Source organism: Thermobia domestica, chromosome 11 (genome assembly GCF_964235325.1).
Source record: "Thermobia domestica chromosome 11, izTheDome1.hap1.1, whole genome shotgun sequence".
NCBI lineage: Eukaryota > Metazoa > Arthropoda > Insecta > Zygentoma > Lepismatidae > Thermobia > Thermobia domestica.
Window position 1 is genome coordinate 27282890 of NC_137464.1, and position 18264 is coordinate 27301153.

The 18264-nt window shown below is 36.2% G+C and overlaps 2 protein-coding genes across 2 annotated transcripts in view; one reads left to right on the top strand and one right to left on the bottom strand.

Annotated features, from left to right (window-relative positions):
• The window catches only part of LOC145664404 (uncharacterized), a 47126-nt gene extending 38867 nt beyond the window's left edge, over nt 1-8259 (bottom strand). Inside the window, exons 1-2 of the mRNA XM_081731082.1 lie at nt 7586-8259; nt 6123-7213 (exon numbers count right to left, since the gene is read on the bottom strand). Of these exons, the coding sequence (XP_081587208.1) occupies nt 6123-7213 (1091 nt within the window). The 5' untranslated portion in view covers nt 7586-8259. The remainder of the gene's footprint in view (nt 1-6122; nt 7214-7585) is intronic.
• Nucleotides 1-18264, top strand: part of pxb (putative Hedgehog signaling attenuator pxb) — a 443477-nt gene that overhangs the window by 147823 nt on the left and 277390 nt on the right. The gene's annotated exons all lie outside the window — the stretch shown is intronic.

The window sequence follows — 18264 nt, forward strand, 5'->3', positions numbered from 1 at the left end:
CACCACCTAAATCTGTTTGTACGTTAAACACAGGTAACTTGAAATTTTTAAAAATTTTTGTTATTGCTTTTACCATTTCAGGACCTTTCTTTGTTTTTAACGGAACACAATATGCATAACGTGAAAAAATGTCAATACAACATAATATATATTTATAATTATTATTATACTTTGCAATATTTTGCATATCTGCTAAATCCATTTGTAATGTTTCATTTGGTGCACTAACATAATACTTTTTACGTTCAAAAACTTTACGAGCTGGTGCATGTAATGTATAAGCATCTTGAGAAGCTAACCATTTTTTAATTTTCTTTTTAGATAACTTTGTTTTGCGTTGTAATGTTTGTATACTTGATAAAGAATCAGGATTTGAATAATCATAATATATTTTGGATAATTTTGTCATTTTACATACTATATTCTTTCCAATGTTTAAATAAATTAGCTACTACTGCAGGACTAGGAGATTTTCTTACTTTACGAATACGTTGCCTACTACTACTACTACTACTACTACTACTACTTTTCACTTTTGATGCTGGCGTGCTAATAGGTGTACCAATAAATTCTTTAGGAACATTAAGATCTTCTAATAAATTTTTAAATTCATGAATACCTATAGGATTTCTTGAATATTTTCTTGTACGAACAACATCATTTACTAAATCTATAATATTTGAACCTGGTATTGTTTTTTCATGAATACGTACTGTACCAGACTTATCCCACTGAATTTTATTACAACTTGTCAACTGTTTTAATAATAGATCTGTTTTCCTACGAAGTGTTTTCGGTACTGATTGTAAAATGTCTGATACAAATGGTAAAATAGAAGTATTGCTATCTTGTTTGGAAGTTGTTGATGATGATGATTTTTCTTCTTCTTCTTGAATGATAGGTAAAGTAATAGGTTTATGTGAAGAAGATGTATACTGTAAATAACGATGCAAAGCTTGTTGATATAATTTCCACTTTTGTTGTACACTAAGATCACGACGTTTTAAGATGTTATTCATTTCTTCATCTAAACGTGACTGATGTGAATCTATGGATTTAAGATTCGATTGAATTTCATGTACAGCATTTTCAGGAACTAAAATCATTTTACGTAATTCTGACATATTTAACGACTAAAAATACTGCTTCCCACTGCTGCAAGAAGTGGTCCCAAGATTAACGGTAAAAGAGCACCACCTTTCTGTAGTAACAACTTTTTCTTTTTATTCAATGCAGTACGTTGCTGAGATAGAGCACGTAAGATCTTTTTATGTCTACGTAAACGTTGCTTCTGACGAGAATTTAAAGGGATGTTTCCTTTTATTGTGTTCTTAGCTACTTGAGATATTGTTCTTATTAAATCCCCTGAAGCATTTTGTAAAATTTGTTTTCGTTTGGTATTCTTGCATTTGCACAGTGCACGGAGCGTGCTGTAGTGTTGTTTCACCTTCAACATCTTGATGCAGACTAAACAAAAATTTCTGTATGCATGTCTTTTACGTTAGCGTACACATACATGATTTCATTCGGAAAAATATTTGTACGTATTCGCAATGCATCGTTTGTTTTTTGTGTCAAGTCAAATAATAAATAAGTGTGAGGCTCTCGTGTTACTTCTTCGAACACACTCACGACTTCTTTACTATACCGAGGCATAATTTGCCTTGCTAAATATTGTATTTGTAATTTATCACGTGGATTTTTAAATACTATAATATAATGTGCATTTAAACTAATATCACGTGCATGTTTTCCTTTTGGAAATAAATTTTGAATAATAAATATTACAGTTAACTTTTTGTGATGTGCATACTTTGTAAATAAATTAGCAACATCACCATTAGTTTCTGACATTAAATCATCAAGTATTAATAATGAATTTTCGTTGATTTCAAAATTATTCATGTCAGGTATTCCCTCTACAAAACGTATTTTTGCATTTGCATCTAATTTTGGTATTACTGCACCATAACACCAAACAATATCATTAAACTTTATACTAAACATTTGATCATGTTCATTAAGTAAACGATTTACAAAACAAGTTTTACCAGCCCTTGAAGGACCAGCGATTAAAATAGTAGAGGGATGTTGAAACTTTAACATCTTGTAATCAAATGAATGCATACAATAGAGACTCTGCTTTATATACACACTCACACTCACACATTGAATTTTAATATTTTCACAATCATTGATTGTTCGGAGTATACATAGTAATGAAATGGATAAAAAAATCACTGGGATATAAGATTAAAGCTGAAGTGACTAGTTTATACATTGTTTGCACAGCAAACGAAAATATAAAAAGAATAAAATAAATTAGGAATAAATTAAATAAATTAGGAATAAATTAAATAAATTAGGAATAAATTAAGAATAAATTAGGAATAAATTAAATAAATTAGGAATAAATTAAGAATAAATTAAAAAATAAATATTTTTACAATCGATGATGGTTCGGGGTTTCATTACACGAAAGAGACACGCATACAAGTCACATTCACTCATTCGTGGGCCTATAACCGTAAGGTACACTTGCACGTTTTCGTATTGGTTCATCGTCGGTCATGTTAGGTTCGTCAATCCGTTTTCGTTTTTTGTTGACCTCACGGTGTGTCTTTGTCTCTCTACAGCTAAAGATACGGAACCCCGGTCTACGAACGATGCTATTTGGGTTTTCTATTACTGTGGACTCTAATTGTCCAGACACTAATTTATAGAAACTCTCAAAGTTAATTTTCTGAGAGGTCCTATCATTTAGTGTTATCCCCCTAATTTTGTATATATGCCGAACATCCCCTTGGGCATTTGTTAGCCGCATAGCATAATTTTTACAGCCAAGACCAATAAAGGTTGTAAACTCCCAACCTTCAGGAATTTCATTCGTCAGATCACCCAAATAGTTTCCGAGCGGTAACAAGGGTTCCTCATCTTTTTTCTGTAAGTACATGATACTGTCAGTGTCACAGTAGATTACTCTGTCAGGTCCTACAGTCGTCAGTAGTTCGTAAAGTCTAAGTCTAGCCCACGAAGTAATAAATGCGGCTAGTATCACATTGGAAAACTCCAACGGAACGTTTTCATTTTCAATGTCTCTGTACGTGAGAATGAGATGGTCATCATCAATTGGCACCACACTTTGAATTTCATACCTTGCCGTAGTTAAATACCTAAGAAAGGTAACCTCATCACTAACGATTATACTCTGCGACATGTCTGTGCGTTGCCCCCACTTACCATACAATGAATTGAGGTATAGCTTTGCACATTGCCTCAATCCCGGGTTCATCCTAATATTGTCATAATTTAATCGTATGCCTTCATGGGCATAATATTCTTCGATATATTTTTGTTTGTCTTCTTCAGTGGTGCAGTAAGCAGGAAAACCAGAGGCTTCCTGCTTCATCTGAAGGAAGGAATTCACGTAGGTCCCGAACAGCCCTCCTGAATTCCCCTCTTCAGGATCTAAAAGTTCAAATTCCCATATCTCATGTATATCGATTATTTTGTAACCTTTTTTAAGAGCAAGGTGTAACTCTGGTGTACAAAATGTTCCTGTGAGAGCACACTCAGCATCGCTATGGGTACATTCGTTAGTGTTTTCTTCTTCCATGCATGTGCGGCAAAGGCCGAAAAGTAATCGACCTCCCGCAACGTATGGTAAGATCGGAAAGTAGAGGTCCTTTGGAGGGACGATTGTGCATTTGACTACACCGTGAATACTTTCCACATCTGGAAAGTCCGGTCCCGTGTGAATCTTAGGTGATTTAACCGGCATAGGTTTACGTGCCATCACCCAAGGGTATAACGATGTTACATCGGCGTAGGAAATTCGCTCATCACTCGCACAATTGACGTAGGAACGAAAGACCTCCGTGCGACCACCGTTGTAACAGTTCTTAGGAATAAGAAAATCAGGTAGATTAGTACAACGTTCTTGAACAAACTTTTGCACTTCCTTATCCATCTTTACCTTATTGTCCCAAGAACATTCCCATATTTCGTATAGGTTTACACCTATACTTTTCAGGTACCTACGGCGGCGCATGGTTTGCTCATATCGTTTCTCCATCGTATTGTACGAGTCCTGGGCATCGTGCAAAACCGCGTCACGGTTAAAGGGGAAGCAAAGGCGGCAGGCATGGAAATAACACCCGTAAAAGTCGAAGGCAGCGTTGAGTCCTTCGTGCCATCCATCGACCTTGTACCTACCAATATACTTTTCCCCACCTCTCCTAGCATGCTGGATTTCTATCCCTAATTGGTCTTCCATATACATAAGCCATTGCATAGCTTTTGTACTATACTTGGTCTTATGATGAAATCCCAACGCGGGAATGATAGGAATAGTATTCTCCGGTAAGTGCAAGGTACGATATGTCCGCATCGCAAGACTTGCAATGGTAGATGATGTTATGAAACATTGCAAACCCTCCGTTTTCTCTTCGATGATAGCGCTAAACTTAATGACCGCTTCTGTTAGAATTCTAACATCATTCTCACAATATGCCAGCATATCCCTCTGCAGGTTAAACTCCTCGCCACTTTCCGCACGTTCTTGGTGCCAGGCTTCCAGTTGTTTTCTTTCTTCTGTGCTTCGCCCTTCAGGGTCATAGTACTCAATCGGAGGGTAGGGACCAACATAATTTTGATTTTCTTCAGTATTGAATAAATATGGGAAATCTCCCTTCTTTAAATTTTGACTAAGGCCTAACGTTTTTGGTAATTTGGATAATTTGACGCCAATATAAAGGTAAGAGTCGCGGAAAAAGATACGATTACCTATGCTGATATTAAAAATCTTTTGACCCTGAATAAGGACACTGGGTACAATATGCTGGTCTTCTATTAGAGTTCTAAGACAGAAGAGACCATCGTAGCGACTACCATTATGGGCGATTGCCACGATTTTCTGAAAGACAGGACGCTCTACTAACACATGGTTAATAAAAGCCGTCATTGTCTTAAAAGAAAACGAACGATTTCCAACATTGTCACCGCACGTTTTACAGGGCTCATCGATACCTTTTCTTATACAGGCGTGACAAACATGACGACAGCACACCAGTACAACTTCGTGTTCCCTTTCACCGCGATCATTCGGTGCCTTCAACATCGTCTCTACATCATAGGTGATGTACATAAACCTTTTCGTATGAACAGGTCGCTGTCTCTGAACAAAACATGTATGGTTTGTATCAACATATGCGTGGCACGTTGAACAGAAATGTTCACCACACATGTGATCAGATTTTCGACTTCTCTTATCAAAGATGACACCGCAATTGATGCAGAGCTTTACATTATCACATACAGACCTAGCCGCTTTATTAGGTGTCAGATGATTATTAAAGCATTCACCTTCAGCAAACTCTCTATTGCATGCATTGCATTTAATTCTGTTCGCAGTATAGTCCCGTTCGTGAGTATGTTCGCAAAAAGTACAACGAGTTTTACACTTGTGTGCACGTGACCTTTCATCATAAGCTTCCAAACAATAATAACAATACTTTCGTGCCTTGAGGAAAGTTCTAATGTTACGAATAGGTTCGAAATGACCAATAGTGTTACCTCTTCGATAAAGGATAAAAATCTTATTTTCTGCCGGTTCTCCCGGGTAACGTACTATATATTCCCGGTTATTCTTTTCATGCTCCTCATAAACTACGATTTGATATTCCCCTTTCAAATATGCTTGAAAGAGGATCAGATCGGAAAAGTCACAACCTTGTTTACTTTCAACGTTAACCCCTGCCATCTCGCAGAGAACTTCTGCTTTAAGAAGCCATGTATCATGGTTTCTTGTTCTTAAATTACACAAAGTCTGACTGCTTGATGTATGCTTGGTTATCCAATATACTATGGCCATAGGGAGGCAGTAAATATTTCTATTTTCAATACGAATTAATCGTTTTTCTAAGTAATCTTGATATTTTGCATATTTGTCAACGGTACTCGTTGCATTATTTCTTCCCTGGCCGTGCATACTCTCAGCGATATGGAATCGAAACAATAGTTCTTGCCCCAAAAGGAACACTTCATTCGAATTTAATACACGTTCGATTGAAGTGAGGACTGTCCTAGCAGTGAAATTGCCCTTTCTTCTAAATGGAACGTACACTGGTTTGTTGTTGGTACTATTACTACTCTCTATGTATAAGCCAATGTAGTCCGAGGGGCGTGCATTGGAGATCACATGTTCCAACGCAAAATTAACTAAGCTTTCGATATAAGCCTCTGGGTTATTAATATTCCTTTCATCACCCACAGGTCTGACGGCAATTTCATGTCCCGTAAGATGAAACTTACGAAACCTTTTTCTGCTTTCTCTTACAACTTCGAAATTACTATTTCTTTGATTATCCCCGCCATTATTATTATCACTACCACTACCACCTGTACTACCACTATTAGGACTACTAATAGTACCAGTTGTACTATTGTTGTTGTTTATGTTGCCATGTCCAACCATTGCTGGAACATTGGCATATGACGGGTTAGGCTGAGGAGTAAAAATCATTTGGTCCCCATAGTCATGATTATCCTGTACACAGTATTCAGGCGGATTGTATACAGGATTTTCTCCCTGGACTTGTTGCGTGGGTATGACCACAGCATTGTCCTCGTTTTGAACCAAACTCCTCATTTCTTCAGCTGGTATTTCATCGGAATTTTGAGTGCCAATCCCATTTACTTCATCCAAGAAAGCTAAATCTTCATTTGTTAATTGATATAGATTATTAGGACTCAAGTTATGATTTTCTTGAGGGGGCATGACTATGGCATTATTTGTGGATGGGATTAAGCACGGTTCCGAAACAAAGCGCGTGCCAAAATCAAAAAAGTCCGATAACTCTGTATCTTTTATCCTATCCACCTGACCTTCCCCACATGATAATAAATAAAAGAGTTTTGACTGCGCCGATTCGTAAGTATCACATGTACGGAAAAATCCATACAAAAATAAATCTAATATATCAGCACTGCTTACGCAGTGCTGGAGAAGTAATGTATCATTACCTTCGAAGGCACGAAGGGCGCGTAGGAGTGCATCGCATCTCCCCGAGCCCCGATATCCCAGCCTGTTCAATTCCATGATGGCTTTCCAGGTACTGAAGACCCTCGGGTACTCGTTGAAACCGCGCACCAATTCCTGGAGATAAATTTCATCAACCATATTCAATTCTTCGGACGGGCAGAAGAAATCCATCTGAAAGAAATAAAACAAAGAAAAAAACTATTTTGAGTTATCAAGTTGACGTTAATATATCACTTGAATATAAAAAGAGAGAGAGAGCACATTCAATTACTTTCAACCTATAGTTATATTTTAATAATATGTACATAAAAAGCATTCACTTATTTTCAATCTATAGTCAAATAATGATATGTAAATAGAAAACAATTTGTTCAATTTATGAAAAAAATCAGTAAAATATATTCACTTATATTCAGATGTAATCTATTCTTTTAAAATATCCAGACACAATAAGTCTCTCTCTGTTCATTAATATTGGTTAAATACAGCTCAAACATGTATAATTTCTTTTTAAAAAAAAACAATAAGTGAAGAAATACACACCTTTCAAGCCTTAGTTGTTCGTTCACAACACCAGAAAAAGAAGAAAAAATGTCGACTCTGTGTCGCTGTAAGTCTAAACAAAAATGTATGGGTATTCTATTTGTGCTGCTACCACCACTCAAGGTTCGGCAAAGCTTCAATGTCTGGAATACAATAGGCTTGAATCAATTTCTTTATACTTTATTTAATAGTATTAAAACTATATAGTTAATTAATTAAGATGCGCTAAAGCTTGTCCTTGATCTTACACGTACGCTGCCGTGAAAGGAAATGATACCCCCACACGCCAAATTCAAGTTATATCATGTCCTATCATGTATTGCACAATCACTACTACTAGTGACACCTATCGTCAAAAGTCATAATTAAAGATTAGTTGTGCGTTGAAAGTCCCGCAGTGCTGACGCGTGTGTGACAAAGTTCCGTATATTTTCTCAGGTGAGTATAGTATATATGTTTTCATTGTGTAATAAACCATAGCACATGCTTGTATATTCTGTTGGTCTTAATATTCTATCAAAGTATTGAAGATCAAACGCGTATAAGTAAAACTATTGGGTTAAATAAGGAATATAAACCCATGTCTTTCAGTGACAGAGCAAATATTTACTTAAGTGGTGCGGTACCACATCATTTCTGGGATATGAAGCCCAGTCTTTCAGGGGGATGACCCCCTCTACTAGTACTGCTGCATACATTTACATTGAAATCCTAGTGCCAAAAAAAAAAGACGGGATAAAACCGAGATCTCTCACTCCAAATCCATGTATAAAACAAGTAACGTTCAGTAATGGGAGGCATTACTCTTAAAGACTGGTATACCCCCTTTTCTCTACGCAAAAAAGAGTGCATTCAGTAATTAAAAGTTATGAGGGGAATTCAGTCCGGACATAGTGTCCCCTCTTCTCCACGCAACAGAGCGCATTCAGTAATTGAAAAGTTGTGAGGGGAAATTCACTCCGGGTATAGTACCCCCTCTTCTCCATGCAAAAGAGTGCATTCACTATTTGGAAAAGTTATGAGGGGGAATTCAGTCCGGGTATAGCCCCCCCCCCCTCTTCACCACGCAACAGAGCGCGTTCACTATTTGGAAAAGTTATGAGGGGAAATTCACTCCGGGTATAGCCCCCCTTTTCCTCCACGCAAAAGAGCGCGTTCACACTGCATTGTATTCTCTTTCTGCATCCCCTAACAAAATATTTCGTATTTCATTTCATTTTTACAAAGCCAATATTTATTTTTTCTCACTCATTACCTTGCTTAATATAGAGTTAGTATGTACAAAAACCATGTGACTACCATATGATTAAGATTCTGAATACTGCAACACATGTTAAAAATACGCAAGTTCATTTTTCAAATATATTCCCAACACTTCTCACTCAATTATATTCGTTTATTCCTCATGTCTTGGAAAAAGATCCATTTGAGTATTCACTACGTTTCGTGATAGCCAAGCTATTCTAACACGAATTCAAAGGGAAAAGTCCGTTGCTATGATTCAAAATGAATCAATGAACGTAGTTCTTTTCTTTCGAGTCTAACTGTGGGAAAGAAAAGTCTACACATTTACGTAAAATTGCAATATTCACATGTATCTTGGAAAATTGCATCCACTACAACTAAGAACTCTTTATATAAGTACATTTTTCAGTATGAAAACACTTTTTCGCGGATCTAAACACTTTTTGTTCACTTCTGAACACTTTGTGAATACATCTGTACACTTAATACTGACTGATTTTCTAAATATTGGGGATACAAGCAAGACAAATGTCTATCTTTTCTGTTGAACTTAATTATTTTACACTAAACAATATATTTTGAACATTATCTGTAGTAAATATTGAATATGTATGTGTTCTAAAAGTGTTCTTTATGTGTAAATTGCTTATTTTCCGAATAGACATCCCAATATGAATACAGATTCATGACAAATCATTCAGACACAATGTATTTATATAAAATCTACCATCAAAAATATTGGACAGTACGCAATTCTGTTTAATCACAATTTCAGTTATAAAGATTCAAAGAAATTGCGCACTTGATTTTTTGCCGTAAAGTCCATCAGTGGCGGTTCTTAAGGGATGTCACCACGCATTTCTAAAACTATAAAGTATCTCATTGACGGTTCTTAAGGGATGTCCCCATACATTTCTAAAACTATAAGTCCAACCGTCATTGGCGGTTCTTAAGGGATGTCACCACGCATTTCTAAAACTATAAAGTATCTCATTGACGGTTCTTAAGGGACGTCACCACGCATTTTCTAAAACTATAAAGTATCTCATTGACGGTTCTTAACGGATGTCCACATACATTTCTAAAACTATAAAGTATCTCATTGACGGTTCTTAAGGGACGTCACCACGCATTTTCTAAAACTATAAGTCCATCTGTCATTGGCGATTCTTAAGGGATGTCACCAGGCATTTTTCTCTAAAAAGATTAACACTGCCAAGATATTTTTCGTGTCCCCCACATATTCTTAACTATAATATAATAATGCTAATTCCATTCTTCACTCTTTCCTGTGGTCAACTTGTCCAAAAAAAACGCAACCGAAACGGAATCAAAACTCAAACATAGTCTTCAAACAATTAAAAAAAAATAAAAAATAAAAATATTTCGTTCCTTCGTGCTGACCGTTCAGGAAGCTAGCTTTTCCGGTGTTGGTAAACCCACTGTTTGGCAAACACAAAAGGCGATATAAGTCAAACGCGGTTCCCTCAGGTTTGGGGGGCTATGCACCCATGTATGCTTCCCCTCGGTTTTCGGTAAACACATAAGGCGTTATAAGTCAAACGCGGTTCCCTCAGGTTTGGGGGCTATGCCCCCATGTATGCTTCCCCATCGGTTTTCGGTAAACACATAAGGCGTTATAAGTCACACGCGGATCCCTAAGGTTTGGGGGGCTATGCACCCATGTATGCTTCCCCTCGGTTTTCGGTAAACACAGAAGCTGTTATAAGTCACACGCGGTTCCCTCAGGTTTGGGGGGCTATGCCCCCATGTATGGTTTCCCCTGTTTGGCAAACACGTAAGGGAATGTAAGTCAAACGCGGTTCCCTCAGGTTTGGGGGGCTATGCTCCCCACAAGTTGAAACATATTGGCAAACTCATAGCTCGTTTCTACACCGTGTTAATTATTTTCATAAGAAAAAACAATATGTGTTAATTTTCTAGGAGGAGTCCCACCATTCGATACTTATGCAAATATATCTAATCAATTATAATGATATAAAACTTACTTGAATATATTATCTTCTTCTTTGAACAAACACAGAAAAAAATCCAGAAAAACACTTTAAAGAAGCAAGGCAGAAGCAAGGCAGAAGACTTCACGAGCAAAATTGTCAATACATGAATGTATACTGCACTTATATAATATATTTTTTATTTATTCATTAACATAAGGGGAATGGAATAGGGGAAGAAAAAAATAAAGTAAATGAATTTGCCTTGTAATACAGCATTGCCTCGCTCTGCAAAGAATCAGAAAAGAATTCCTTTGTCGGTCTCTTGCCGAATCGAAGGAAATATTTCTTTTCTATAGAGGTAATACCATGGAATTTTCACACAATGCCTAAAGTTTGAAAAACATCGCCAGCATGTCTGAATTCATACCTTAAAGACGCCAAATTGTCGTATTTTTCACAGCAAATAGTTGTTTACCAAGCAATAAAATTCGTTAGTTGGGTTCAGCCGACAATGTTCCTAAATTTTAAAATTCCGGCTTTATTCAGTAAGCTAGATAGCTATCATTTCAACAACTGTTTCAATAACCTGTATCTTGCCGAAAAGAACAGCATAATTATTGTATGTTGTAATTCTACAGGTTCTTTTTTGTGTGTGTGTTGTTTTGCAGTAGTCAAAATGAAGGACAACCATTTATTCATCAGGTTATTGGCAATGAGTACAAGGACATCCTACTTGTTTGTTTGTCTAAATGGGCGGGGAAGAGGTTGTTGTCCGCAAACCATCCACCAGAACTGGTTTGAAAAACACCCTTTGTGAGGAAAAATGTGTCAGTTATCGCCGTTGGGGGGAGAGAAGGTATAAGCATGTTCACACAGGATGCAACCAAAGAGTGGCAGTGAGGGGTGGGGAAAAATGTGTGTCACTTGTCGCAGGGTAGAAACCTGATCACACAGAATGCGGTCAAGAGATGCGGGGAAGGGTGGGGAGCGGGTAGAAACTTGTTCACACAAGACATTGATGATGGAAAGAGAAGCGGGGACGGGTGGGTTCTCCCGTTCAGTCAAACTAAAGGGAATGATTGGTCCACATTGTTAAACATTGCAGGCGGAGCAAACTGGTTTTTCCTGGCCAATCATATCGCAAGGTTGTTTGCATAGGGTGTGAGAAACTGAACTTCAATCTTCACCCTCAGTATTGCAATGGCAGTTGAAGAAAGAACACATCAGTCTGCAAATTTCGTACTGAGCGCCGCTGAAAAATAGCAGAGTTAAGTTTGTCATTTAAGAACCATACAAGCTAAACGAAAGAAGTGCAGTTCGCAACAAGAAAAATAAATGAAAATAAATAAATATTTCTTCCTTTCCTTCCTTTTTCCCTCCCATCTTAATACTTTACTCCGTAAAACAAAGCACCATTAAAAATCATTGCTAAACATTGGAGCTTAAAGGGTGTAATCATATTCATTATTCATAATTTTCTAGTTCAAATAAGAGTGTTCAATTAGTTACAAGCTTTACAAGTCAAATCATAATTAAATTAATGGGAAAAAACCTTGTGGGAACTAGGGACCGCGTTTTAAGCCCTATACTGAAGTTGTAATTATCTAAATCATAGTTTTAATTCTAATTTAATTATAATTTCGATTCAAAAAACGTATAGGAGCGTGTTTAAAGCTAGGAACAGCGTTCAAAGCCGTATCCTCAATCAAAAATCCTGTTGGATCGCGTTCAATGACGTATACCATTGCTCTAATTATCTGAATCGTAGTTTTAATTCTAATTTGATTATAATTTCGATTCAATAAACGTATTAAATCATGTTTAAAGCTAGGAACAGCGCTCAAAGCCGTATCCTCAATCAAATATCGTGTTGTTTCATGTTTGAAGCTAGGGATTGCGTTCAATGACGTATACCAATGCTCTAATTATCTAAATCATAGTTTTAATTCTAATTTGATTATAATTTTTAAAATTCCGATTCAAGAATCGTATAGGATCGTGTTTCAACAAGAAAGAAGGTCATTCCACTTTTCCAAACAACCTCTATTGCACAACTAATAAAACCACTTTCCCCAGAAACCTCCCCCAAGGACGGGGCCGGCCTCTCCAAGGCCGACACGGCCATATTGACATCAAATGTACACTGTCATAAAAGCAATAAAAGCAATTAAGGGGCAATAAAAGCTATTCAAGTGTAGAAGTCGCTCCATTTCTACTCTGATGAAGTCAAAGTGAATAGTGTCTGATGAAGCCAAAGTAAATAGTGCTGATGAAGCCAAAGTGAATAGTGCTGATGAAGTCAAAGTGGATAGCGTCTGATGAAGCCAAAGTGGATAGTTGGAGAAATTATTACACGTTAATAATTTGTACAATAAACCTGTTGTTTTGCTCAGTGAGCAGTTTAAATCAAATTTTTAGTCTAAAAAAGCAAAGCTTGGACAATGGGAAACATTATGGGTTATTTAAACGTTGTACGATATCTAAATATGTATTGTATGTCAGCTTACGCGTGAAATTCAAATTGTATTAAAGTGCATTTCTAGTATTGGTAAATGGTAGTGATTTGTTTGGTATACAGTCCCATATCTTAATTATATATAAAGAAGTTTATTGGTCGTTTGGCCTAACAATTAAACCTAACGTTAAAAAAGTGAAAGTTACTGCTTAAGTAACATCCAGCAGAAATCTGACTATGAAATTGATACATATAACATTAAGTAGGCCTAATTATATTCCGTACAATATTTATGAGGAAACACTTCTGAATAAATTTGTTCCCCGTAGAATCAAAACGCAGTAGCCGAACATCTAGAATAATGTATATGTGTATCACTTACCAAAGTAACGTTCTTGGTTGTAGAAGGAACATATAATTCTTCGGAAAAGATTGGGAAACCACCTCCGGAAATGAAGATGAAAGGAAAGACGTCTAAATAAAGGAGAATATAAGGGTTTGAACTTTTTGGTTTTTCGATACATCTTGTTCGTTTTTCGAAATAAAGAAAGACGGAAAAAGAAAGAAAAAAATAGAATAAGAGAAGAGGTTGTTGGGAAAAGCAACACCTTTATCGGAAATCGAAGGAGACGGTGTCATCCAAAAAAAAAGAAGAAGAAAAGGACACAGGAGAAAGGGGAAAAAAGATGCTACGAAAAGAAGGAGGAAGAGGAAGAGAAGAAAAGCTATGAGGCAACTGTGACGAGGCACAAATAACACCGATCGACTTCCAATCAATGAAGCGGAAACTAAAATATCCCGAGTTCGATACTCGTTTGATGAGAAAAGAAGATACCTACAGCACTGAGAAGTATTGGAATCCATCCTATCATTGCTTTCAACGTCGTTCCTCTTTTACAACTTGACCTCTTCGTTTATCACTGTCTGCTGATTGTGTTTTTGCCTTTCCTTTCGTCGTTTCATGTTTAATCTCACGCATATTTCTCTCTTGGAGGCAAGAATTTCTAGTGGGGAACAGCCTATAATGTGAGGGTTGATCTTGCGTGATGGCCTCGCTGCATCCGCCAACAGCATCCGATTCAGGCTTTCATAGCCTCGGTGCTGTAGAGAAACGCACAATACTAGACTCAATAAACTCAGTTCAACTAGATATTATTTCGTGATTATAAACAATGTTTCCCTTCAATAGGAATAAACTCTTCTACATGAAGCATTCGTGCATGAAAGCAATACAATTTATTTTATTTATTTATACATAAAAGCATAACAGCAAGTTATGTTTAACTGCTGTTTATTAGAGAGGTAAGGACTCGAAAAAATGCTTAACTACTGTTTATTAGAGACCTAAGGACTCCTAGAAATAATGCTTAACTCCTGTTTATTAGAGACGTAAAGCCTCGAAGAAAAAAAATTCTTAACTCCTGTTTATTAGAGATGTAACGTCTCGAAGAAAAAAATGCTTAACTCTTGTTTATTAGAGACGTAAGGACTCGAAGAAAAAAATGCTTAACTCCTGTTTATTAGAGACGTAAGGTCTCGAAGAAAAAAATGCTTAACTCTTGTTTATTAGAGACTTAAGGCCTCGAAGAAAAATCTTTAAAAAAAATAGTTTCTCCCTAGCTTCTTTGCCCGAAAAATTCTATGCTTATTTACACATTTAAAAAGTTTAATTTACTAGTAATTTCCATCTTTCTTTTTCCATTATAGAACAAAAAAAAAAAAAAAAAAAAATCTTTATGACCAGCAGTTACACATATACACAAAGTATTTAAACGTACAAATAATTGGAGGCCACCCACTTTTTTAGATGTTTATGACAGGTTGACACATGCCTTAAAGAAGATAAATTATCATAGAAACACATGATAGCTTACCAGGACATTTATCTGCCATCTCTGAAAGCTAGGACGAACGAAATCATCTGGCGTGATTTTTTTAAAAGAACAAAATCTTTGTACGTGTTCAAATCCGACTTTAGTTGGATATGGTAGTTCATACACGTCAATTCAAATCCGATCAAAGTTGAACATGTGAGCAAGTGTGTTAAAGGGACATTAAAAAAAAAAAAAAAAAAAAAGGAAGTTGATCAATCGATACTAAAATATGATACTAAAATAAAGCAGGAAGTTTAATCAATACTAAAATAAAGCAGGAAATATGATACTAAAATAAAACAGGAAATATGATACTAAAATAAAGCAGGAAATTGATCAAACAATACTAAAATAAAGCAGGAAGTTGATCAATCAATACTAAGATAAAGCAGGAAGTTGATCAATCAATACTAAAATAAAGCAGGAAGTTGATCAATCAATACTAAAATAAAGCAGAAATTTGATCAATCAATACTAAAATAAAGCAGAAAGTTGATCAATCAATACTAAAATAACGGCCTCGCACCTCATAAACCCAAAATTCTACCAAATTTCAAATTTCCTTTCCTATTTCAACTATCTAAAAGATAAGATTTTGTATCCCAAGAAAACGCCCATTTAAATAACATGGGAATGTGTTCATCCCCCTTTAGACCTCCTAAAAATTAAAAATATGCACTTTTAGTAATTTTCCTGTGAGTTAGTCCCGAAAAGCTACAATCATGCCAAATTTAGTCATTGTAGCCCTACAGAAAGTGCCCAATAATTTTGGGATGTAAAAGGTGTCTCACATAAATAAAATAACATGAGGAAGAATTTTCAGTTTCCTCTATAAAACCACTCTAAAGTTGGAAATATTAATTTTTGGTGATTTACTTAGGTAACACTAACAAAAATGTACAAGAATTCTGAATTTAAAGTTTTTATTCCAATTCCAAGTGCCTAAAATATGAGATTATAGGTAAAAATAAAAAAGACCCGTTTAAATAACATGGGGAATTTCTTCATCAATCCATTACACCCCCTAAAACTTAAAAAATATTCACTTTTGGCAATTTTTCTGTTGGTTATTTCCGGAAAACTACGATAATACCAAATTTCAACTTTCCGTGTCAACCGGAAGTACCCCTTTATTTTATGCCAGTCAGTTCATGTAGTTTTATATTTAGTTAGGATTAGGATGTCACTTTTTTGATAATGTTATTACGATTAAGGATTTTTAATTTTTTTATCAAAAAAAATTTACTACACTATTTTGTTCTTAAAAAAAAAAAAAGATATTAGGTGCTGCGAGAAAATATGAAGAGAATTTTCAGCAAAACTTTATAATAAAGTTTACAGAGATAATTTAATAAAACTGGTTGTAATAAAGTTAGTTATCTTTTAATCCTCCCGTTCCTTATTATCTCATCGTATGTTTTACTAAGTTTTAGAGACTTAAGTATCTCAAGGGCCTTATCTCCTACAACTACGAAGAGTTGTAGAGAGAAACAGAGAGAAAAGAAGATAAATGCTATCAAAAAACTCTGCATGTTTCTCTTTTGTGTTGTTTCTCTTTCTCCTGTGTGTGGTGTGGAGTTTTAACATTAGCTTTATCCACAAATATCCTATTCATACTCTGTTATGCATTATTCCAGTATTCAAGAAGATAGTTCTATAATATTATATTGTTCAAAACATATATAGTGACTTCCTGCGGGTATACTGCAGTGCAAGTTGGTTTTGCAGTTTGAAAACAAGAAGAGAATTTAGGTCTAAGGTGAGTAATTTATCTAAATGTGTGTATGAAAAAAAAAAAGTGCTAAACGTGGCTTTGAATACGTTATTCTGGACAAGTATTTGGAATCTGATATAAAATAGTGCTTTACTGTCATCTTTTCGCAGTTAGTTTAATAAAATAACACGAAACATTAGCGTCAATTACCTGCTTTGCTGGGTTAAAATTAAAAAAAAAAAAAAACTAGTATGTTCCATTAATTAGTCATTCTTTACTATTACTAAAATGCTCTTTGATACAGCTGCGCAAATATGGTCAACATTGGGGGGGAGGGGTGTCGGGTATGACCTTTCCCATATTTTTTAAGCAATGTTCAAAATATCTATGAAGTAAAACAATGCTGTGAAGGATCAGGAGAGCAGAGTCGTCTTCAACATTGGAAGCGGGCAAATTTGAGGCTTATTCTGAGTGAACATCAATTTCATCTCACTTTCCTTTGTGGCAATCAGACACAAATCGTCACATTTCTCCCCAAAAACACATTTCAAATCGGATTATTGTGGAGGTGGACGGTCCATCCAGTTCCAAGATTGGAGAGGACATGTCCCCGTCATTCCCCTGGGGATTTGCGCCAGTGCTCTGACATCGGTTATTTTCGATCATTTTTATACATCTCCCCCCCCCCCACTGCCCTTCTCTCAAGTTGCGGCGTTCTGACCATGGATTCGTCGCTAGATTGGACGTAGTTCCACTAGTCGCTAACAGGTGGCGTGGAGCGGCTCAGGCCGACAAATCGGGCCGTTACGTCAAGTGGCTGCTTGGTTTATGAAAACTTAGGGTTTATGGTACTTTAGTACTTACAAACACTGTAAAAAAATAAACTGTATTTTTACCTCACTAATTATAAAACCTTTGAGTTTTACGTCCCACGGTTATGCCAGTTAGGCTAAAGGAGACAGTGATGATGAGTAATGAATGAAATGGTGGAATGAAGAGAGTGGGAGGAAACAGGAGAACCCCGAGAAAACCCACGCACACGATGTTTGTCCACCACAAAGTTCGCTTGGCGGGGGATGGGATCGAACCTGGTACCCCAAGTACCAGAGGTGAACGCTCTACCACTGAGCCACCGCGGCCCTCATCTCACTAGTTATACAATCGAAGATTACGGAAAAACTAACAGTGGTATCAATTTTTTTTTTTTTTGCTATAATTGAAAATACTATGTATTGTTTCTTTTTCCAACTCATTACTTCTAACTTTCCCGGAGAGAGAAAGAGAGAGAGACATTCTGCTAATTCTTCATTCAACTAACTTCTTAATTGATTCAAGATACTGGATCAACACTTTAAAAAGTTCTAGGTTCCACCCGCCACTAGGAATTTAACCCGGGGCTCTTATTGCTAGTCGGCAGTTGCAAAGGGATTCTT